The sequence below is a fragment of the Apostichopus japonicus genome, chromosome 1 (assembly GCF_037975245.1).
Source record: "Apostichopus japonicus isolate 1M-3 chromosome 1, ASM3797524v1, whole genome shotgun sequence".
In the NCBI taxonomy this organism is placed as follows: domain Eukaryota; kingdom Metazoa; phylum Echinodermata; class Holothuroidea; order Aspidochirotida; family Stichopodidae; genus Apostichopus; species Apostichopus japonicus.
In genome coordinates, this window is record NC_092561.1 from 15,363,073 (window position 1) to 15,389,272 (window position 26,200).

Consider the following 26,200-nt stretch of genomic DNA (forward strand, 5'->3'; position numbering starts at 1 on the left):
GCTTCTTGGCAGTCATTGTAGGAGGGGAAAATGCTAATTTTGAGGGGTCATACTTTGAAGAATCTTCTTCCGGATTTAATCATCTCGTGTTGCAACCTTCATTTTTTGCACCATCGGCGTAAAACATTAACCAATTGTGCAAAGTGGGATATATATATCTGGCGGAATTTTTTGAACATGATTCAACCACTGATCTGTACACTTAGTGTACAGATCAGTGGATTCAACTGTCTAACAAGCCTGTATGTCCGGTCCATTTGTGGAATGTTTAATGTAAACACCGATGACACCGTACGGTATCTGAAAACGAAAAATCAGTTATTGATAGCTTCAATCCTTCATCTGTCTTAGAAAGTTGCAATGGCACTTCTATTATGTAATCTTCCTGATGAAGTAATAGCGGACAGCATCTTCAGCCTGTTAGACTACAAATCTCTTGCAAGGTGCGTTAAAATAGATATAATACTAATAAACTTGTGCTTAGACCTAACGTTAAGTTACGTTAAGTTTGCAACTAACTGGATCTAGTGTCATTAGTATACAGTATTGTATTGTAGCATCATCAGTACTGACTCATGTGGAGTTCTCGTTATCACTGTGCGTATACCTAATCAGCGAAATTTCGTATTTGTTAATACTGTTCCCTAAATTGACGTTGCACTGATACTAGCCACTGTAGTAACCGTGCTTGTCAGTCAAATTTTAAACATCTTGTGTAGTTTAATTAAACCAAGCCTGCAATGAAACAGCAAAAATGTGCGGTGAAACGATAAATTTTGTATTTTATTTCAAGACACTTCCATTGATTATTCCACAGATTTAGCAGAATTATACGGTAAATTTCAACTTTTGTGCTAAGTTAGGTAAACTATTTGAGCATTTTGATTCCTGACCCTTTAAGGGGAACATTTATCTATTTCTGGCGGAATCTGGTCGGCCCATCATTGAAATCAAATAAACTTAACCCAGACCTGTCAACCTGTTTGACCCCAAAATAGGGAGAATAACGTTTTTCATGGCCAAAAAATAGGGAGAACAAGGGGAAAATAGGGAGGTTAGTCATTTTCAACTGAAATGACAAAATACTCCTAAATAAGTATATTCTACTTATGCAATACATTGAGAGAATCATCCAATCATTGTTTCTTGTTGTAGTTTACAGCAGCTTGTTCGCTTTCTACAGGGTTTCGTAAGTAGGCTTCCATTTGGGAATTCCCTACAGTTGACTCTGGGTACTGTGACTTCATGGCTAGTATGCTAGATAGAGTCCCATCAAGCTTGAGACTTGACCGACTGCCTGTCTTGTTCATGCGAACTACACTGAAGAGCCTTTCCTGTTCAGCGTTACTGTGGGGAATTACTAAGCAAAGGACTAATTGTTGGCTATTTTCAGAATTGTCGCAAGTGATGAAACATTAAAAAAACCGGGAGAATAGAATATGAAACCGGGAGATTCAGGTTTAAACCGGGAGTCTCCCAGTTAAACCGGGAGAGTTGACGGGTCTGTAAACCCCTCAGCAAACTCAGCTAGATTGTCATCACCATTATAAAATGAGTGTCCATGACTATCATGAATCTGACATACCTTTGTACATTTATTCAAGGACCCTGCTTCAGAGATAAACTGGCCATGAACCTGGATAGACCTTGGTAGATTGTATAACTTGTATTATTGACATCTTAAATATAACATTCTAGTTTATCAGGACCATATCCCACTTGTTGCTGGTCTGTTTTATTTAATTATATTTGGTGTTGACTTTAACCATGGTAAAGGCAGGCATAGGTTTAGGATTAATAATAATATTAAAGCACTAAATTTAAATAGGTTAGGGATGTGAAGTGTCGTTCTCAAAATAATTTGAGAACAAAACAATGACTGTCTTAGATTCTACACAAATACAAAACACTGCTCCTAAATTAATAGTGGAAAATACTGACCAGCGATGAGCAGGACATGATCTGTTTATCTTAATAAAATATGTGGCTGTGTACTGTCTTGTAGATGTGAATTGCAAAAGTTAGATCTGCAGAATTATGAGAAATTATTACACTATGAAATTTGAAAACAAATAACCAGTTCAAAAGTCACGTCAAAGTGTGTGTTATAAATAGATGATGCTTAGCTTCCCGAAAAAAAAATTTATTTCAAATTTATTTCTCATAAGTTTGTACAAGTTAAATACAATAAAGTGATACAAAACTTTGCAAGTGAAACATGATGGGCGCTAGAAGAACAGAAAAGACTGTTATAAATCTAAAGCTAGTGATGACCATGTAGAAACAAAAACCAGAAATGTTCCATCATGGTATCTTGCATCCTGTATTTTTTTCCTTTTTAATATGATTACAAATATTTCTCTTTGTTGCAAATAACACTTTTCAGAATATCCCAAACATGTACAAAGCTCAGAGATTGCGCTTACACAGAGGGAAATTGGAAAGTCTTGTGCCGGAGATATTGGCTTGATACAGAGTGAGTTATTAAACCATTTTTGTTCAGAGTTAATCAAAATGGAATCACATCCCAAAGTCAGGATCTACAAGTCAAAGAAAGGACCTAAAAAGTGGCGAGAGTGTTCTCTGAATAATTTTCTGCCGTGAATTGCTAGAGTAATTAGTTTACTAACGCTGCCATAAACATATGGGAATGCATTCATGCGTTCTCAAACTACTGTACATCCTAGCTTTTTCATTACATGTGAATTCCTACATTTGTCCCTTTTACAAATTTTGCCATGAAATGTTTCAGTTTTCAAGTTTATTTTCTACATTCCATGGTTACTATCACGTATCAAATGGTGTTTGACTGATTATATGAAAATCGGTTTCACCGATTACCAATTAGTTCCTGTGACAATCGGGCCGATTACCGAATATGGGTCTGTTCACGTTAAAGCGCCCAATTTGGTTGCCTGAGGTACCAAATTTTCAAATTACAGTAAAGAACTTCTATTCTAAGTAAATAACATAACTAATATCTGCAATTTATGAATCAGAATTGACCAGAGCTTAAACTATTCTGGAAATTATATTCAAGATGGTTGAAAGTGTGACAATCTATAAATTTTCCAAAATTTGTTCTTTTTTTAATGGTGGTGTGTCATTCCATTGCTGCTACATTTGGGAATTCTGTTTTTATTTTCTTTATTAAAACAAAATTTGCTATTGTAAGACAAGTTTTCAATGATATCGATGATGTTTTTTAAAAAATATTCGAGTATCGTTAGAAAATATTCAATTTTTCCTGAAAAAAACTTTAAAAAGTTTTTCTTTAAAGAACAAAATTGAAATTAATAGTAACAATTATACCATAAAATTAAACCACAACATAAGCACATATATTAACCAAAAGCTGAAAATTCTGGGTCATGTCCTCTCAGAATTTTTTTTTTCTTGACTCTTGTTTCGGACATCACCCCTCCAAAATGATCTTGTTTCGGACATCACCCACCAATGGTTTACCTAATATATTAAACCTAATATTTAGTAATAAACCAAATGATGTTCATTTCATGGCAATAATGAATAGAAAAGCATTTTAGTAAGTTGTTACCTGTACCAAAAGAGATCTATGGACCCTTCCTAGGTTCCAAGTTCAAAACAAAGAAAAGGGATACAAGTGATCCAAGTGATCAACAAGACAATTATTAAACGAAGGCCATGCTTGTTAATACTTAGCAATATATATCAGTACATCACGATATGTGATGATAACAAGCAGCATCAAATTCATTTGAAATAATGAAAAATGCAAACACTTGTTTTATAGATCTGCATAAGACTGTCTTGGACTATGTTTCGTACATCACCACAACTGTATTAGGACATCACTGTAATGTTTTCTACACAATGCATATCATATCAAAAGTTAAATTTGTAACAAAGGGGTCTTTGTTGTTGACAAGCTACCTACAAGGTATAATGACAGTTTTGAACTTATTATAGTTCAAATCCTCAGTGTTTATTACAAGTTACTTAATGAGCGTTTTGGACATCACTGAATGTTTCGGACATCACCTTGGAAAAATGTTCACAAAGCTGCATAACAATAATACATACTGTATTTCAGCAGGTAACAACAATATGAAGTAATATTTTTGCTTTTCAAACCTGTTCAAGCAACAAAAGTCTGCTTCAATATAGACACAAGAGTCTGACAGTACTTAGCAGATTTACACTAGATATTATGAATTTTTGAGGGAATGCAGTTTATTAAAACACCATAGACTGGGAAATCAACAAGGTGTACTAAAAAATAATGGCACTGTAAATTCTTGGGAAAACAAATGCCCTGAGGCAAATATTTCAAATTGAACATCTGGACAGAGCCAATAGGTGAAAAGATAGGTGATAAGTGAAAATCTGAAGGCTTGGTGTAAATGATAACCCCATTTAATGTTAATGAATTATCACTGTTTACTACGTACTCAATTCATACATATCCAGAATACACACATGTAGTTTAGATCCTCCTGCAAGCAGGAACTCGCAAAGAAGCCATCATTGGCTTATCAAAGCCACAAGCTGACCGAAGTCAGTCTCTTAGATTCATTTTTAACGACCATAATTATGAATTGTCAATTGTCAACAACTCTGTAACTGGACAACATACATTAATCTTGGAGTGACACAAACTTGGGACCTTATGATTGAAAGGCACCGGCGTTAACCACTGCGCAAACACTCCATAACACTCCACACAGTGACCATTCATAGATCACCATTTGCATAAAGTTAATCTCTGCTTCACCACATTTGTTACCTGTCCAGCATACCATTTGCATTGGCAAGCATTCACCAACACTTCCCAGACATCAACTTATACATTATTTTGCAGAAAATGGTATTATTATTGACTGCAAAGAAATTTTTCCCCAAAAGGGTTATAGAATTCTTTTTATCTTTTACGGTTTCCACATTTCCATCATTACCTAAATGAAGTCTGCAATAATTGAAACAAACAGCAAATATTTACCATTTAATAAATATACAGATGTACACAGAAGACATCCCTACATAGCTAATTTGGCACCCACCTGTTGTAGCTAGTATCATTGAGTCTACTATTTAAACAATTTTCAGAAGGGAGGTATCATAACCTAAACTCCACTAGAATGTTTGGTCCTATTTTGTAATGTCAGCAATAACAACTATTTTGCATCCCTTCAAATGGTACCCACCCGCTCCCACCCCCTCCCCGTGCACCTTTGAGCTGGATCTGCCAATGTTGAAGATTGCTTCCACTGGCCCAGCTAAGCAACAGTAGTAGCCTATATGAGTAGTACTATAAGTACTAGTTTAAATATCCTTCTTTATTGAGATTCATCATTATGCCTTGGCTATTATGATGTGAAAAACAAGTATTCATGGTTTGTACAAATACTCCTTGTCACATATGAATTAAATGATTTACTTTGTAAGATTGTTATTATTTAAGCTTATGGCCTAAACTTACATTTAAGTATAAGGCTTAGATGTTATGGCATACAGCAGCTCAGCAAATTGTTCAGCTTTATCCTTAAGTTTCATCATGATAAATATCTGTATACATATCACTAAAGATCTGAAGTCTCAGTGAAGCAACTCGGAATGAAAACATGGTCATGCATGCATGATGCACCACTCTGTGTATATAAATACTGTTGACACCATCGAGTAAACCTGGAGGTTTCATCACACAGTAAATCCGTGTACCAGTCAAAGAGGGTCACATGTACTGTAATGTGTTCCAGGGTGGTACTAATAATCTGATATACTGCATTAATCTCCACATTGCCCATTGCTATTTACTAACTAGTACAGTAAATGCATATTTGAGCTTAGAGCAGCAGACAACACACAGTTACCTAGCAATGTCTGTACCTTTTAGTCGTTGACCAACATTTATAGGTTAGATCACCAGACACGTTCCACAGTCATACTACTTGGCTAACATCTTCCCAAAATACTGGTAGCTTTTCTTGACCACCATCAAGTTCCCATCAACAGTTAAACTGCTCTGACATAGGGTGTTATAGATGCACACTGATTCCATACATATAGAGGGACAGACGACACTGAATGGTGTTCAGTTCTTCAAAGTGACGCTGACATACTGTACTATGCTGTAGACCGATGTGATAGAAACATGAGCTACTGTGCTACAAAACTCGTCTAGGCCTATTCCAATTGTGTGTAATTAACTTTACAATTATCAATATGATATTGGGAAATATCAAATTGGTACCGCCATGGAAGCTGAAACACATCACATGACAGTCCATGCATGGTACCCACGTGCCCTTTGATGTAGTTCTTCTAGCCTATAAAAAGGCTTTCTATGGTTGTGACGAATAGCTTGATTCAAGCTATAGCAGACAATTACAGCATTACTTTCTAATGTACTGTATACTGTGATGGCATCCTGATACATGTTATGTCAGAAAAATTTCACTAAACGTCTTTTTTACTTCTTCAGTACTAAATGATGGAAAATTGTAGTGTTAATGATGTCAGTTCTAGAAAAATCCAAGTAATTTGATGTTCCCAGTAACATTCATACCCAAATATGTAGAATATCATTTTAGACTTGTCACAAGTCATCAAAAGATGAATACATGTTGGTCAAATGACACCAAAAGTTAAGAACATTCTGTTGTAGGATCTTAGTGTATTCTAGCACACTGAAATCAACCAATTGAATCATTCAGTTGAAACTAGTGCTGTTGTACAATATGTTGGATTCACAAAAGTGATGTCCGAAACACATGGTGATGTCCGAAACATACTTTTAAGGTTATTTTGCTATAATATTTGGTAAAGATGGATAAAGTTTTGGGTAGTGCAGTATGTATGTTTGTAACAATAGAACTTGTCATAATATATGAAGTGCTCATCTATTGTGTCTTTTTTTCAAGCAACATAAAGCAATATTAATTAAAACTTGTTTCGGACATCACTGGTGTTTCGGACATCACACACATGGACGGAAAAATTGAAATGGTTATAAAATCAAAACGGATGAGTGGAAATGAGTCATGTACATACTGTAGTTGGGGGAGTACTTATGCTTTAATTAGAGTAACAAAACAGTCTTGTGGGTTTTAACATACTTCATATATTAGCTGCTTCATGACGTTTCGGACATCACCAAAATGTGGACGGAAACATTTTGCATGTTGTTTAACTTCATTGTGTAGTAAAATGTGGCTGAATGGACATGCATCTGATATATATTTTACTTGATACAACTATGACAGTAGTGAAAAGGCACACCACTTTCAACATTTGTTATTTAACCCCAAACTATGCCACTCATAAATTGGTGTATAAATGTGGACGGAAAAAGTGATGTCCGAAACACTGGTCCAGTTTCGCAATAATTCGCAAATTCATCGATGAAATTTTCTGAAATATTTATGAGAGGGAACCTATAGCCACAAAGTTCAATCATGACAAAATTTGGAGTAATCCTCTTTTGGAGTTAAGAATAGATCAAAGTACAAATTTTGCAGTTTGAAAACGGCAACATTTTCCGTCCACATTTCGGCACTTCTGGGAGTATAGCATACCATATGCATATCTCAGGAAATTGTCTATGCTATGGTAGGTACAGCTAGGTGGACTCTCTCCATGGGGATAATATTTGTATCTCTAGAATCTCTAATTATTTTGTCACAATGCTCCAAATGCCATTTATGCTAATTTGGGCGCTTTAACGTGAACAGACCCACATTTCATCATTTTCGTGGAACTGGCCTAAAGTATGTTTTAGTGTTGTGCATGATTACTAACTTCTAGGCGATACAATCAAAGATGTAAATGAAAGACTTAACCTTTCACAGTAAAGATTAATGGAGCAAGTAAAGAACACTTTAATAGATACATGGGGCGCTGTACGTTTATAACGAGGAGTCGCAATATTGCAATCCCGCCACAACACAGTTAATGACATTGTTTTACAGACAGTTGCATCTCTATGTTCAGACGTCTCTATGTTCCGACGCCTCTATGTTACGACGTCTCTATGTTCAGACGTCTCTATGTTCTGACGTCTCTACGTTTCGACGTCTCTACGTTCCGACGTCGCTACGTTCCGACGTCTGAAATAATTCGGGACAATTTTTTTTTATCCAAAAAATCGTTTGTACCAAGAACACAAGTTTTCAGACCCCAATATTTTTGTGAACAACATTTGTCTGGACCAAATTTTCCCTAAAAAAAAAAAATGTGACCCAAACGTTGCTGTGACCCAAACAGTGCTTTTGACCAAAAAATTGACCCGAAATTTGTTTTTACTCCAAATTCGTGGACAAAAATTCTATATGGACCAAACTTTGTGACCAAAAAACAATACTTGCAAGCAGCGTGGCGCAATTTTTTTTGTATATTTGCACGAAAAAGAATAAAACATGAAAATCAAAAGGATACATACAGTAAGAGAAAAGCCAGTGAAATGTTTCAGTTTATTAAGTTTCACTAAAGGAGGTATAAAAACGAAAATCAAAAGGTACATGTATACATCGATGACCATGATACAAGACTATAAACCAAAAACACAGCCCCCCCCCCCCAAAAAAAATGGTATGCCTACAACATATTTTGGTCTAAATCTAAACACATTTTATTTGAAAATTGATTTGGCCAAAAACGATTTTGGTCCGAAAAAATTTGAGTACCAAAAAATTTAGGGTCACAAGCACTGTTTGGGTCATAAATTTGTGGGGGTTTTTTTCGTGAAAAAATTTTGGTCTCAAATGGATCCATAAAAATGTTGGTCCAAAAAAATTAAGTCCCTCAAAAAATTTGGTCTCAAAAATATTGGGGTCACAAACAACTTTTCTTGATACAAACAAATTTTTGGATAAAAAAAAAAAATTGCTCCGATTTTTTTCTATTTTTTAAATAAAATATGCGTTATTTCGTTAGCTGATATCGAATATATAATCTGATAAAAAAAATAATGTGCTAAAGTAAGTTGGCCTGACGTTTCGATCCTAGCAGGGTCGAAACGTCAGGCCAACTTGTGCACCATTACACATATTCTTACACAGGCTCTTTAGTAGATAAGCAGTTTGCTAACAGTTTTATGTTTTGGTGAAAAATACAACAATCCAGAACGTTTGCTTCAAATTTCAATGATTACCATCTCCGAGGTAAAACATCGGATCGAACGTTGCTTCAAACGATCATACACAGTAAGTTAATGGCGCTTCTCCATTGACTTAACTACCTGTGGGAGAAATCACACACTAAAGCCCCATTGACTTTGTCGCGCGTGTCGCTGGAAATCAGACTTGCTTTTAGTCTGGATAAGGAGTTTAGTTACTAAAACAAATATGCGTAAGAATGTTTGCCTAATCACAAAATACGGCAAAGCAGTAGAACTACTCAGGACTGTCGCAAAACATGTTTAGAGAGATTTAGGAGTATTTTGGTACCTTGATTTCATCATTCTATGGCATTTGTCAAATCTTTGGCGCATTTTCAAACTGAACAGTATTAAATGAAGCTCAACTGTTTTCTAGCCAGTCTAGCCTAATTTACGTAGAATTCACAATGAACAAAGCCAAATGTGATTCACCTACGGTGAAACGGCCAAAGTGGTTCAAAAGTGTATTGAATTGGGTTTGGTTTCCATGATAATCGTAACCTATGCATGTGTGCAGGCGGAGAGTGTGTGTATGTGTGTGTGTGACGCCACGCTTGTAAACACGATATATCAAGAAGGGCAGCATGGACTAGTCTAATTAATATTTGGTGTATATGAGTACCACATTGAGTAGAAGAACCCAATTGTTTTGTGGGGAGGTCAAAGGATATTTGGGGTCATCAGGGGCGGTCGCCCCCTGGCGGAGGTTCTTTTCCCCGACTGATCTTAAAGGTGGGGGCCTCTTATCTCTTCTCACCAACGTCTTTTGTTGTCATTCGCTGTCATTTGCTAATGATAATTAACCCTGTACAAAGTCAATTTTCATTCAGTCATTTGCTGTCATTCGTTTTAGTTTGTCCTATAGCTAGGCCTTAAAAGTAACGTTCGACTTTCGTCATGTTTATGAATATGAGACAACTTGAACAAACCTGGCTAGGCCTGTGAGGAATTTGGGGTCAGCAGGGGCCAATAGTGAAAACCTTGTAAACATGATATCTCAAGGAGGTAAACTTGGACCAATCTCATATTTCGTGAGTAGGAGGACTACATTTAGGAGCAACAGTCTGTAGGTTTTTTCTAATTTTATTGGAGATCTAAGGTCATTTGTGGTCGCAGTGGGACAAATTGAGTAAACCTTGTAAACACGATATCTCAAGAAGAAAAGCTTGGATCATCTCGCATTTCGTGTGAAGGAGTACCACATTAAGTTCAAGATCCCTATTGTTTTTGGTGGAGGTCCAAGTCCATTTGGGGTCACTAGAGGTCAAATTGTGAAAACCTTGTAAACACAATTACTCAAGAAGGGAACGTTGGACGAATCTCATATTTGGTATGTAGTTGGTAGACATTTCAGTACAAGATTTTATTGAGGTCAAAGGTCAGTTTATAAGCTACTGTATCTAACACAGACCAGCCTATCAGATAACTTACATGTGCGTTACGCCTCATACGAAATGCGATATGAAATGAGCTTATGGGCATCCCTAGAATCTTAAACTGAAAACACAAACATATATTGGTATTGGCTTCAACGTGAGGCTCGGAAGTCTTATTTTGCGTGCAGAAAGGTGTACTTTGTAGTACAACGGTTCTATTGGACGTTTTCAATTGTATTTGTTTCAGGTTGGATGTAGTTTTCGTTGTGACTAGGCAGCGTCTAGTTAGGTCTTTTACTATGACCAATCTCAATGCAAAATAATTGTGTAAAACGGTCTTAGTTTGGCAGTAAGTTCACAAGCTTTTGTCTGGACCGACTGTTGATCTCAATTTGTGTAGTCTCTTCCAACAGTTTCAGCATAGCTAAGGGTGTTACTAAAATGAATGACAAGTGTGTTACACATAACGAATGACAATATTTTGTGCACACTAAAAAATTAAGTTGACTAAACCGAATGACAGTGAATGACAGCACAGACCTTTGCTTCAACCGGATATCACAGTTCAGACTTCGTGGGTATATTAAAGCCACGCAAAAATATCGGAAAATTGGGGTTAAAATCGCAAAAGTCCTAGTTGACATATTGCGACAGTGAGCGTTGTTTTTTCGGAAATTCTTGAGCAAGATGTTTGACTTGTCCTGTTGGATTTTACCACGTGAACTTAGGGGAAATGAAAAAATTTGTTGCTGTAAAAAAATTATTGTTTTATTACCCTCCCCCCAGGGCAAGGGGAGTTCTTTTCCCCGATTGATCTTAAAGGTGGGGGCCTCTTCTCTCTTCACACTACAACCTTCGTTTTCATTCCCTGTCATTCTTCCATAAATTCTTCCCGGAGGGCTGTCAAACCAAATAACACTGGATTAAACAACTTAGCTTCTTTTTACATAAAATTCTCTTTACAGGAGGGAGAGATCCCAATCATCATGGAGAGTAAACTTCATGGAGTGGTTTCGCGACATGGGGCAGTACATTCATGTGTATGTTCCCATCAGACGTCTGTGGAATAGAATACTGCCGTGTATCCAGGAGAAGTCTCCAGTAATTTATCGCACACTTCAAGGTACAGTAATGCGTGCTGCAGTGATAGTTTTGTTGTTGTTTTTGTTTACTTTATTGGGAAAGATGAATGGCAGGTGGATGGAAAGTAAAGAAAATTGATTCATACTGTATGTTGAAGATTGTCAAAACAAAAAAGTGAATTATGTTTTTTTTATTTTTTATATCAACATTTTTAAAGCATTGGAATTTCCTTACAGCTTGGCCAAATCTACTACTTAACATTAATAGAGGTAGTTAGAACTTGTACAATGATTGACGAAGGAGAGAGGAATGCTTTAATATAAGTGTTTAAAGTTTGTGAAGTAAAAGAGGTGAAGTGCTGAAAGTGCTCGGCATGTAACTTGTAAATATTTGAAAAAGATTGCCTTAACAGGTAAAATTTGATTTTTGATTAATGATAGAAGAATAACATATTCTGACCACCCTGGTGAAATTTCCATCCAATTCCTATATCATTTTGTCAAGATAACAACAAATTTTAAAGTTGACATGTTTTGTAGCAAAAGTGGCTTGAAACAAACAGGTAGGAAATTGTGTACACAATTTCACAGGAATGCATAGCATATATGTTCTTCTTTCATTTGATGGCTCAATGGATGAATAATTCTCGCATTTAAAATTAAATCATCAGAAAGTTAATAGTATGCAAAAAGAAACCAAACTTTTCCAAAAAAAGATGATCAATAACTGCAGATGTTGTATGTATGTATGTATATGTGATCTTCCCGCAAGCAGGAACTCGCGAAAGAAGCCATGGAGGCTTATAGACTCGCAAGCTGACCGAAGCCAATCTCTCGGCACACATTCATTTAACGTCCATGTCAGGAAGTTGTTATTGAACAACACCCTTGCCGGACGACACACATTGCTGTCGGCGGGGAATCGAACCAGGGATCTCATGACTGGGAGACGCCGGCGTTAACCACTAGGCTATACACTCCGCCGTGTTACTGTGATATATAGGAGAGACTAGTTTTTAGCTGCCATGACAATGGTAGCAGACATATAAAGATACCCATATATATATATATATATATATATATATATATATATATATATATATATATATATATATATATAAATATATAACTGTATAGTGGTTAGGGTGTTCGCGTACAGAGCGGAAGGCCCGTGGTTCGAATCCCGTTGGAGGCTGAAAGTTTTTTCACTGTTCTTGATTTTCCAGCTCATTACGATTTTCATTTATATATAACTGTATATATAGCTATATATAACTATATATAACTATATATATATATATATATATACATATATATATATACATATATATATATATATATATACATATATATATATATATATATCAGGGTTCTGCCGCTGCCGGTCGGCGTCGGTCGGGCCCGACCAGCATGCTGAATTACCGACCGCCACAATCTGCCTGAGTGACTTTTCCGACCGGCACTTATTTTCGATAGGAACTCCAAAAAACAGCTCCATAGCCGGAGGGTCGAACGTACAGAAACAATCTGTTTGAGACTAGGGGAAATCCAGTTCATAACTGTTCAAATTCAAAATATCCAACACATCACAGTGTCATACTTAGTAAAAATTACCAGAGTTCCGCATTCCAGACCAATGACTGTTTCCGTTTCCAACTCCCGATCGTACTTTTGATAGTTTCATTTATATCTATTTTTATCGCGCGAGACACAGGCACTATCCAGCTAGCTAGTACACATACGGCCGTTAACCTTCGTAGCGGGTGAATTTACATCATATTGCATTAGGCACGACCAGCGCACTCCGCCTCGTAGTGACTATACGTGACGGCTACACGAACTAGTCAGCCATGTGCACGGTGCATTGCTATTGCTTTTTTAGTATACTTAATAGGCACCACCGGCTGGTCTGTACTCTGGTGCTCCAGATATTTGTCTTAACTTTTTTCATTAATTATGAAAAATTCCAGACATGAGATCTCATTTCAAAGCTGTCTATATGTGGCTCAGAATACTCGGGAAGGGCCGTTTCCGGCCATCTGGGGGGTTTCCAAAACCCAAAATTTTCTTGTACGCTCCGCGCCAACCGATAGTGGCGCTCCGCTTAGATAGTCCTGCCGGCACTCAATCTACCCTGGGCAGAACCTGATATATATATAAATATATATATATATATATATATATATATATATATATATATATAAATATATATATATATATATATGTGTAGTATATGTATAATGAATGTAAAGCAAGTGGTATGACAGATATATAGTAAATAAATAAAGAATAACACATTAGAAAAATTCCACTTCACGACCGGTTTCGTCGTTTTGGGACTCATCAGACGAAGGTAGGAATCGAACCCCGGATCTTTGTGTCGTGGTTGAGACTAGTTGAGACTAGTGGAACACTAGTAGCTGTTACTCAGAGTTTCACACATTAAATATATATATATATTATATATATATATATATAATATATAAAGTAAATCAATAAAGAATAAAAACCAGAAAAATTCCACTTCACGACCGGTTTCGTCCTTTTGGGACTCATCAGGCGAAGGTAGGAATCAAACCCCGGATCTTTGTGTCACGAACCAAAGTCCGTACCACTCGACCACAGTGGTTCTACTGGTGTGCTAAAGCGTATAAATTGGCTTTGAATAACTGTCATTAAGGGTGTAATTACCCAAGTGTTATGATTGTACAGAGTGCACCCCTGGCACTTTTAATCTGACAATTTTACACAGAATAACCACTCTTTATAGGCAAGCCAAGCCTTAAATAAGTATTGAATGTGTAGCAAGTGGTATGACAGATATACAGTAAACCAATAAAGACTATCACACCAGAAAAATTCCACTTCACAACCGGTTTCGTCTTTTTGGGACTCATCAGGCGAAGGTAGGAATCGAACCCCGGATCTTTGTGTCACGAACCATCATCATTATCATATATGTATATAAATATATTGAAATTGTAGTGAGTTGGAAAATCCAAAACAGTGAAAAAACTTACAGCCTCCACCGGGATTCGAACCCAGGCCTCCCGCTTTATATGCGGACACCCCAACCACTAGGCTTATGGACGCTAGTTGCATGTCCAGAGGTTCGAAACCAGTTAGGAATGTCATAATTAGCAATAATGTCTCATCTTGTCTTTTTTTTTTCCAGTACCACCAACAACAGAAGAAATGCTTAACGAGATAGAGCGAAGGTTGACAGAACCCTTGCCACTGGAATTTCGTTGTTCTTACCGCATATGCAATGGTCAACAGCTGGAAGGTTTAAGTGAAAGGGATACACAGTTTGGTCTCTTAGGAACACTTTCTGTGTACCATTACACAGTCTGTGAAGTGTTACTCTCAGCAGAATCCATACTGGCAAAACTCAATGAGGTGAAGGCATAAACTTGAAGGGTTATTTTGATGTCTATATAGTTGATTGCTAGAACAAAACACATGGAGTTTTCTCTGCATCCTTTACTCATATAGATATTTTTATATATATATATATATATATATATACACATATATATATATATACACAACATATATATATATATATACACACACATATATATATATATATCACATAGAATGTTGGTCAATATTCACAAAGAGTGCTCTATGCCAAGGCAGAGCTAGAATATCACATAATATACTTAACAAAACTATCATCATACTGCTACTCGGAGTTTCACATGTGCGGCTCGCGCACCGATCATCAGGCAACTGAACAACATAGGCTATCTCGGCTTCAGGCGTGTGTGTTTACGGTTGCCATGGCGACAGTGCGATAACAGCTCGGTTCTTTTGTTAATACAATCGAATGACAGATGCATCAACAAAAGAACCGAGCTGTTATCGCACTGTCGCCATGGCAACCGTAAACACACACGCCTGAAGCCGAGATAGCCTATGTTGTTCAGTTGCCTGATGATCGGTGCGCGAGCCGCACACGTGAAACTCCGAGTAGCAGTATGATGATAGTTTAGTTAAGTATATTATGTGATATATATATATATATATATATGTACATATATTTCAGGCCTCGATTTTGCGACTGGCGAGCAAAAAATTCACTACGCTCGACATTTTGGCGAGTGGCTCATTCGTTCACTGACTACTGTATACGATAGGCTTGCTATTAACTTGTGAGCTAATCAAGAAAGGCGTATTGCCTAATGTTACACATCACAGTAGTATTATCAAGTGCACTGTTACAAGTAGGTCCTAAGGAACAGCTCTGTTCACCAGCATGAAACTAATTTTATACTCAAAACAGGGAGTTGTTCCATTACAACTCTCTGCTCAAACTACATTTACGTATCTCGAAATGAACAACAGGAAGTTTATTAGATTAAATTGTAGTAAAAAAATTGATAATTCTTGAGACCTGACCAATGAAAGCTGTAAGTCCGACACTCGGTAATCGATCGATTATAAAAATAATAATTGTCAGTGCCAAGCGTTATCTAAAGTTGACAACGATACTAACACATGTATACACTGATACAGTAGTCTGCTATCATGTCCAGTGCAAGTTATAGATAGTCAGCCATGCCATTGCATATTTTTGTGGTCACTTTTACAAAGCAAGTCCTAAACAAAGATCGTTTGCTGTGAACAAGAAACCATGCTTAGGGTAGCATTGTTGAGTCAAGCACTGTGGATGTTCAAGCATTCAAAAACAACAATTCCATTCTTGCCTTGTGCTTTGCTACTGTGAAAGAGTTCCAAGCAGTAATGTGAGAAGCTATCATAAATATGAGGGGGGGGGGGGGCGGGGTGAAGTGTGGCAAAAATTGCTGGAGTATTTAGTTTTGCAGATGTTGCTATGGTCCAAATGGAATGCTGAACTTACTATGTTATGTCAATATTTCAACATTTTAACTACACAAATTTGACATATGCATGAGGTATACATATGGATATGCCCAAAAAAATTGTAAATGTCTTTATGGCAAGAAATAAGGAGAATAATTCAATTGTGAACCATAACTTAGTTTGCAGGAGTAAGACCTTTGTTTCAATGATATCTTATTATCTTTTTTTTTAAATTTTATTAATTTTGTTTCCACAGACAGAGAACGAAACTAATGTGGTTGACTTCACCGACAGGTTTGTTTATGTTGCAGGCCGTACCGTGAACAACTTCCATAGAGGCTTTTCAAAGAGAATATGTTTAAAACAGTGTGGCGATGTTATGCCTGGCAGTGTTTGCTTACAGGTAACCATAATTATGTTTATTACCAACAATAAACAGGAATTAAAACAAATTATATGAAGAAAATTGTCATCAGTTTGTACATTTAACAGGGCCCACTGTGGCCATTTCAAGCTAGAGTCTGGTGATCATGACAACCTTCCTGAACCTATGTAGCCGTGGTGATATCACAATGTGTGTGTGTGTTTGTCTGGGATGAGCTGCATGTATCCATGATGTGGTACAGAGATAAAAATTGCATGGTAAATGTCCCATTTTGAATACAAGAAATCTGTGATATTTAGTTTAAATCAAGGACAGCAGATTACAGAGGTCAAAAAGAAAGAACAAAATTGGTTGTCAAAATGGTATCTCGAAGAGAGAAGCTTCATGTGTTAGATCCTTAAAAAGAGGTCACAAATTGCATCATTAGAACATCTACCCATCATTGGATCTACTTACTTTGCTACCAAGTTACCCTTTTGGAAGTAAGGTGAGATCCAAATGTGCTGATACTACCAAGATGATCATTCTAACATCTGCGTCGGAAACATACGTGGTCAAACATGCCGTTTTCGAGTAGCATTGTGGAATATTGTTATCGTCCCTATTCCAGTTACCGCTATCTGACGATGGAAAATGTCTTTCAAAGGGACTGGCCAAATGGCTGATCAGAATGCAATTGAGATATCACAGTTAGAAAACAAACTAGCATATTTTTTTTCTGAAGACATGATTTCGTAAATTAAGTAAGCAACTTGTCAAAAAAAATAAGCTGCAGCAGCTGCAAAAATCCCCTGGAGCAAGACTGATATCAAATATCAAAGAAAAGAGATTATCTCGGCTAACTAGCATCGCCTGTTTTTGTGAAACTTTATTGCCTATTGAGTGAAACTACTAAGCACAGAAGACTTCATCCTATGCATCCTGGCTGCAGGCCCCTCAGCATTCTAGTTTTGACACAGTGCCATTTTGTAATGGTTGCTTTTGTATACAAGAGAGAACTTCAGTGTTGATATGTTTTGGAACTCTTTGGTTACGTAGTTAGTCTACCGATTTTAAGTTTGACCCCTTACATGTTATATACGCTGTGTGTGCACAACTTTGGAAATGAGCAGAGGTGACACATATTGACAATTTTTAACGGTGTCCTTTTTTACCTGTTTTTTCAACTGTTGGGATCTGTGCGCAGATTGATGAAATGGCAAGAGTTGCGCCCACTTTTCTGTATGCAGAAAACTTCATAAAATGGCTAGAATCATTAGCGAATTGGTTGGAGGACAGGGAGTTGATGGTAGACGAAGGAAGAATATCACAGTGAGTCATGTTGGATTTTTATTATATTCTCCTGTGAGATAGTTCCAAATTCATAATGCTGGAATTAAAATATCAAAGTAATTTGCGATGTTTGCCTCTGATTGATTGAAAAGTTGTGCAATGTTACCAAGGTTACACTATTGGTCATGATGCACTACTGACCGAGACCTGATTCAATTTGACCACAGTCCACAATGGCTTAAGTTTTTGAGGAGTGGTCAGGGACCATGGTCTTACAACTGACCCTTGCAAACTGACCCGGTTTTATGCGCCCACGATGAATGTTTGTTTTGATACTTGTGCTTGTTTTAGGTCACTGAGAAGTTATTACCCTGCGATTGGTTACAGTGGTTAAAACTGTGCAGTGTTTAGTCATGTACCAAGGCACACTGCTGTCTGCCAGCTAGGAGAACCCTACATGTTCAATTAGCAGACTACATGAAGCGGACGCAACTTAACCCTCACAAAATCTGGGATCAGTCATATAGTCACAAGCAAACACTTTCTCTTCTTGACAGTTCGTACTTTTCCAGGTTGCAATGGTCAAGTTGAGTCGGCTTGGGTTCGGCTGGTCAGTGTGCAGTTGGGTCAAATGTTATTGTCTGTGACATTTCGAATGCAGGAAGACATGAGGTGCAACCCAGTCATTGCAGGTTTCATCAATGTGTCCTTTTGAAATGCAAGTTTTTATTTTGTCAGCTAAAATGGGAATTTTTTCCTCCTAATGAAATTGCAATAACGTTCGTCTGCACAGATTTGTCCATGAACCTGATTGTTGGGAAGAGACGGAGAAAGTCAGAGTTTCCGTGGCAACAGCCTTGGTTCCAGAATTCAGTTCGTTGATCATATCGGATGTTAAGTTGATGCATGCTTACCAGATCACCATGTCCATGGATGATTGCACTCTGCCAAAATGTAAGTTTAAAAAAAAAGAAGAAAAAAAAGTATTTATTAATGCCAGCAGCTTTAAAAGGTAAAATTCAGACAAAGAATCCCAATAAAGATTCCTAGCATATAGAAGGAAATTAGTCATATTTATAATCAGCATTTATTTTTATGCCGCTTAAGCCACCACAAATGTGGGAGAAGCCTGCAAGGGCTTCTGGAGTACAACTTACACCACAGGTGGCTTCCAATTCAACAGTTTAACTCAAATTTGGAATCTTTTCAATTTAGAAAGTCATTTCAGGTGCTAAGCCTAATATTGCTTCAAATGCCACGGCCTGTAAATTCCATAACAAGGACAGTAAAAGTTATAATACTGAGCCATTTGTGAAGGCCTGTGTTTTAGTTATTTACATTTTACAGCCATTTGTAGTTTATCAGTCATAATAAAGGCACTCTATCACAAGTAGGGATCTGGCTGTGTAGGATGAAGCCTAAATTTGCAGCATAGTTCACACCACAGGCACTCCAGTTTCACATCAATAACCAGTGCCAGTCTGCTGAAATAGTCTCTATTGTTTATTTATGTTTGATATTATATATTTGAGATTTATTGTTTATGGCAATTGTCTTCTCATGTTCACCCGAAAACTTTTTAAACATGACACATCTTCTGTCAATAAAAAAAAAATTCTTCTTTCAGTTGTATCAATTAAAGAAAACAAACAACCATTTTGCAACAGCTAATACTTCCATGTTGAATCATATCTTATACTCACGATTAGTACTGTATTATACTATACTCACGATTATATATTATACTCAATATATCTTATACTCAGTATATATTATATTCACGATAAGTAATATATGTTTGTGAAAATTCTGATTATTGTAAGTTGGATTGTAGTAGGAATGCTCGAAATGCAACATTTTGAGTGAATTCGATAAAATCTGTGACTTGTGTGGTCTCAAAAGTGAAAACCAAAAATGAACACACAAACAAACAAGAGCCCAAGGGCACTGTGGTTCCTTGCATAGGGGTATATGACACTACACATAATATTATCACTCAAGTAATTGTAATTGTGGTCCTACATGTACCCATAAAGTAACCAACAGTAGCCAACACTTTTGTCATCACAAATTGTGATCGGATTTTTGGTCGGAAGGCACTAATTGTCTGAAAATGAACTTTGGCTTTATATAACTTCACACACAAAGGTCACCTGGGGTCAACCCATTGACATTTTTGATCGGTGAGACGTGAATATACCATCAAAACTATAAAAATTCAAACATTTTTTTCTTTGCCCATTTTCTCCCACCAAAATACTAGTTTTTTAACATTAATTGACCTTTGGTGACCTCGGATCACATGACCATAAAGTTTGAAAATATTCCCCTATACCAGTTGCAACTTGTCCAAAAATAGTAACTGTGTCACACCTTGGCACTGGAAGTTATTGCATAAAATGTCTGAAAATTAACTTTGACCTCGTATAACTTCACACACGAAGCTCACCCTGGTGTCAACCCATTCACATTTTTGATCGGAAGGTACCTTTGGTATCCAAATCTAGCATCAAAACCAAACATTTTCTTTCTCGCCTGTTTCTTCCCAAAATAAGCACAATTTTTTCTAATGTGACCTATGACCTTTTGACCTTGGTTTCAGATGTAGTTTGATCTCCTGATTCCAAAAAAACCAACACGACAAGTCTGTACAGCCATCCTCACTCAGACCGAAAAGTTTGACCCCATATAACTTCGCACATGAAGGTCACACTGGGTCAACCTTTGACATCTGAAAATAGCATCGAAACTAAAATTCCCCCAAAATACGTAAAGGTCATCAGAGGTCAAATTGAGGTCAAGGGTCACCCAGATGCGGGTCGACAATTGGATTACATTGGAGCAACTCCCAACCCTAACAGACAATTCGTTCTCAAGTTATCGCAAAAATACTAGTTTTTCATCATTAGTTGACCTTTGGTGACCTTCGATCACATGAATGCCAAGTTTCAAATGTTCCCCTAACCAGTTCACAACTTGTCCCAAAATATCAACCTTGTCGCACATTGGCACTGGGAGTTATTGCAGTTTTAATATTTCCTTTTTTGGACCATAACTGACTTTGGGTGACCTTTGTGGGCACCAAAAACAATAGGGCACACCTTCTCCATATGGCAGATCTATAGTTCAAGTTTGGCCTCAATCCAACTTTCCCTTATTGAGATAGAGCATACCAAAGCAAGTGTCACAGATGCACACACAGACACACACGCAAACCTGACTACATAGGTTCCTTTTGCTAAAGCAAGGAACCAAAAAACTTATGACAACCAGGTGGAGCAATTAAAATACAGCTAAAATTTGCGACTTCTGCCTTCTGGGCACTTTTCCTTAATTTTGATGCATTTTCTTGAAATATATAGAGATTAAGTAATATTTTGTTTTAAATTGTAGATAAATGAATGGTAGCAGGAAAATACTCATAATGCTGTCATTTTTTCCCTCTTTATTTCAGATAACTGCACACTTCAGAAGAGACATTGGGAGATCACAGAATATAACGAAGAGTCAAATCAACCGATTCAGGAGGTAGATGGTCCAGGAGTAATTGGTAATCCATTGTTATAACTTAACAAAATCCCTTTTTGTAAGGGTTGGGGAAGAGGTAAGGGCGAGGGGGTTCAACAAAGTTTTCATGCCAAATACACATGTGCTAAAATTTGAAGAGGGGTGAAATCAAGAAAAAGAACAGTTTGAGAGTTGTTCAATTTACAATAGCATTTGAGGGAAGGAGTTATAATGAGCGGTTCAACTTTCAACAAATTTTCATTCGTAATATGTGCTAAACTTTTGAATGATAATTAAGAAGAATAATTAAGAAAACTGAGCAGAAGGAAAAAACAGTCACAGAGAATATCGTTATTCCATGAATTTCTGACTTGCTTCGGAAGTGCGATATAAATAGGTTCTTTTCTCGTTTTTTTTTAGTGTCTCTTAAGTCTCTTCTTTTTTTTTAGTGAATATTGAAGTGTTTATGCATGAGTGTTGGTGAACTGGTAACTAATGGTTTCATTTTATTGTACCATATTTGTCACTTAGACATTTCTGAAATGGAAAACTGGCTGGGAAATCATAAATAATGGAAGGTTTGGCTGCAAGAAGGCTTGAACCAGTTGCCACAGGATTACAATCCCTTGTTATCCACCAACTGAACTATCCACCCCATAGTTGGTGGTGATTCCAATGTAACCCTTGTCTCTGACTGGGAGTCCCAGTCAGAAGCAACAGTGCCTAGCATACCACATAATCAGGGTGAATTCTTTCCTCAGTTTCAGTCGATAGAACCTAGCAAGCAATAGGGGAGGGCTTTATATTTATAATTATATCAGTAAATGAAAACCTATATACTTACAGGTCTATTTTATGCTAGCATGTATAGAGGATTTGTTTATGAAGAAAGAGCATAGACATTTATGGTTAGAACTGGATTCCAAACAGTGTTCTCTGGATTATTATGCAGTGTTCCACCAAAACTGAACTATACAGCCCTTAATTTAGTGACAACTCCTACATTAACGTCCCAGTCAGGCACCACGGTATCTCGGTAGGGTGCAACCAGGGGATCTAGCCCCCGTCTCATTGGATCCAACCGAGAAAGCAATAGGGATGGGGATTCATGAGAAAATCGCATTTTACATAGATACCATACAAACCAGGTTGTGCTTTGTGTTTGTATTCATATGGAATCTTGATTTATGTGATGGTTTGGCCCACAAAGCTACCTTAACATATCCTGCAGAAGAAAATTAACACTTTTAAAATGAGCATTGCTATTCCTTGCCAAACCTTTTAATAGGAAAACATCCCACCATGCAGCCCGCCGAAAAGTTTACGTATGCTAGTTGGACACCGTTATCGACAAAGAATGGTTACATGACTGGCTGGTTCACCTTTAGGAACAACCAAGGTAAGTCTTCCAATCAGGTCTATATATGTCATAGTTTTTGTTACTTTATTCAAATTCAAAATATTTTACATTGGCATACAGTTCTCATATTGTTTTCTTTTCATTGCTTTTAAGAAAACTCCAAGTAAACTCTTGTTGTTTTCAATTATCAATGTGAAGCAATTGGAAGGTGATTTTTTTTTTCTTCAGATAAATGATTGGTTATTTCAGGAAGGAAATCTACAAATCAGTTTGTTTATTGGTCTCTTTGTTTTGTCTCTTGAAGATTCTCAACAAATTCTCGAGGGCAAACATGAGCAAAAATGAATCCAACACTCCGTAGAATATGTTGTCCATATTTAGTCAAGGAATTTTGTTTGTTTGTTATCAGTCAACAGTCTGCAAGTGAAAAAGAAGACAAAAGTTAAGTTACTAAACATTAAAGGTACAAAACAAAAACAGTTACACTTTCGAAAGCATGAGAGGGATCAAATGGAAAAGTTGACTCTAGATGGTAAACTAGAACTTTAAAATTGTCAACATCATGATCTGTTTTTAATTATTTGAGGGGGGGGGAATATGAAAGGAACTCTGAAAGCCTTTGAAATTTCCCGTATAATATGAGAATTCATGACAGCAGAAATATTTTGTTCCCCCAAGACAATTGAAACTTAAAGTGAAATGTACTGTTAGCAACTCGAAAGTACACTTTTTGTGTTCTTACTTTCAGATAGCAGAATATTTGATGTACAATGTCCAAGGTTTGATTTTAGATGTCCTGAAATAAAGAATTTCAGTTTTGAATGACAAAATCATCGGACAGGAGTTTAGCATAACAGTAAAGAAAACCCTGCAGCACAGTCCTCTGTGATGGGTGGATGGATGGATTGATGCGAAAGTGCATTAACATCAGACAGGAATTTAGAATAGCTGTCAAGAAAACCCTGCAGCAGGGCTCCGTGTGTTGGATGGATGGATAGACAGATGGGATCATTGATGGATGAATGGAAACATCAATCATCGGACACAAATTTAGAATAATAGTTAAGCAGCATGATCCCCAGTGATGGGTTGGATGGATGAATGGGAGCATTGATGGAAGGAAGGAAGCATGAATTGAGAGCTGGATGGATAAACATATGAACGGGTTGGTAGAAACTTGGAAGGACGGATAGAAGTATGGATGGAAGCACTACTAGCTGAAGAGTACATCCATAAGACTTTAGAGATGATGACATCGTCTTGTAGGATTCTAAGTGGGAAACATTGTTTTTTTTTTCATTATTGAGTAAAATAATGATTTACATATTTACACGCACATTTTGACATTGCTGACACTAACAAGAACTTGCCAATACTTGTCCAAGTCACACGGTTGATTTAATCTCTTCCAATCTATGAGATAATTTCCTTCTTCTCCAAGTAAGAAATTTGGGATTTTTTTTCCCTCTCCAAAAACAGCTAAAATGTTGTGAGCCATTTAGAACAATCTGGTATTTGTTTCTTTGGTGTGTGGCTGAATGCATTCTTTAATACCTGTGTCCTAGAAAACTTTTGAAGTTTAAATTTGAAGTGTTTCATTGTTCCAAATATTGACCGGAAGTTGGGGAAACAAAAGCAATCTGGGAAAGTAGACTTACAGGATGATTTCTGACCCTTTTCTTAGTATCAGGGTTAAGTGAACAAGAAATGGTTTTTACTTTTATTTGAATCAAATGACAAGTGTCGTAAGTAGTTTTAAAGGGTGTGAAGACTCGCGCCCAAACAAACGTCTCATGCCGGTAATCTGACCTAGTTTCGAATGAGGTGTAACAGAAATGTTACACACCACCATCGATCTCAGAAAATAGATACACAGCTTGCTACCGTCAGTAATTACACACTAGTATACAGTCAATACATATAGCTACGGTCAATACCCACAACACAGTGTACTGTACATGGCAACGATGGACATCTCAGGTCTAGATAAAAGATAACAAGGTATCACGTTTCATTACTGTTTGCGTTTGGGACGAGTCTTGAATGCCTTTAAGCTGCCATTGTCATGTTTTGTGTTACTAATAACAACAGTAAACAAAGAACACATACGACAGCAGACTGAGGTGTGATTTCAATTCTTAATATGTGTTACATTTATAACCAGCTGCTACTGAGGACTTAACAAACTGAAACTAGTAAAACACACAATCCTATGCATTATGATTTACCGGACCAAACAGACTACTTTCAAGGTTTCCCCAATTATTTCATACTCATTTGAACAGAAATGGGGTGACACTTTACTGCTAAATACAGGTTTCGTCTGCCATTTGAACCTCTTTACAAGTTATACTTACTAGTCAAACATAGGAACAGTTGTATAGACTCCTAACCAGTCATTAGTTGAAACACCCTTTGAGTTATGAATTCATCTGTTAGTGATTTTTCTACAGTAGCATCTGCTGACATGTCTAACATATGTAACAGTGTCTTAACACACTTCAGTTGATACTGATTAACAGCTGTCTTTTATTCACAGTACACACTGATCAAGCCATGTATGTTAGGTGCATACTGCAGTTTTCTTGCATGGTGATAGAGTTAGGTTTAGAAAGTTCAATGACTTCACAAAGTTTCTGGAGAAAAGACTGTGTTGCTGGAGTATATCAGACTTGGTTAGAGTGAACAATTTTTCGTTTTTTATATCAACTTGAAGTGATTATGCTTTAGAATTCGTATATAAGTGACATCCAATGCATACTTTCACCCCAATTAAAAGTATATAATTTTTACCATTGTATCCATAATGAAACTCTACAAACAGGTGCTGAACAGTGCAACTATCTTTTTATTTTGTTTGAAGGAACAAATTACACTTGACTGTCATGTTAATCTGTTTTTCCACTTTTTATGTAAAGAATCATGCATGAAAATCATAAAATCATGATAAAGGAATATTACTTGTGTCATATATGTTGTTTTTTTGTTGTAAACTCCTGTATAGAAGAGAGTCAGAGTCAGTCCCATGACTGTGAAGTCGTCGGGGAGACACACAACGTTTGCAGCTGACATCGTCCTCCATGCAGATCTGTTAGCAGCAGTGGCGAGCAGGTCTGGCATGTCCAAGCCGGTCCAGTCCTTCACGTTGTCGGACCAGTTTCTCCTCTGGTGTCCTCGTCTGCGATCGCCCTCCACAGTGCCCTGGAGTATTACCCTTACCAGTTTCCGGCATTTGACTGTTGACAGGAGTGGTTC

At 37.0% G+C, this 26,200-nt stretch overlaps 1 protein-coding gene across 3 annotated transcripts; it reads left to right on the top strand.

Moving 5' to 3' along the window:
• Positions 1–26,157, top strand: LOC139968883 (F-box only protein 3-like). Of its 3 annotated transcripts, none has more exons than XM_071973501.1 (10): positions 1–443; positions 2,387–2,476; positions 11,475–11,632; positions 14,767–14,990; positions 16,678–16,824; positions 17,993–18,117; positions 18,872–19,032; positions 21,533–21,628; positions 22,874–22,984; positions 25,950–26,157. In XM_071973501.1, the coding sequence occupies exons 1-10, from the start codon at positions 361–363 to the stop codon at positions 26,012–26,014; spliced, it is 1,260 nt and encodes a 419-aa protein (XP_071829602.1). In that variant the 5' UTR covers positions 1–360; the 3' UTR covers positions 26,015–26,157. The 3 variants fall into 3 exon arrangements, with proteins under 3 accessions (XP_071829602.1, XP_071829594.1, XP_071829612.1); XM_071973493.1 differs by lacking the exon at positions 25,950–26,157 and adding an exon at positions 23,694–25,900 and having other exon boundaries at positions 3–443; XM_071973511.1 differs by lacking the exons at positions 1–443; positions 25,950–26,157 and adding exons at positions 572–835; positions 23,694–25,900.
• The last annotated feature ends 43 nt before the right edge of the window (positions 26,158–26,200 follow it).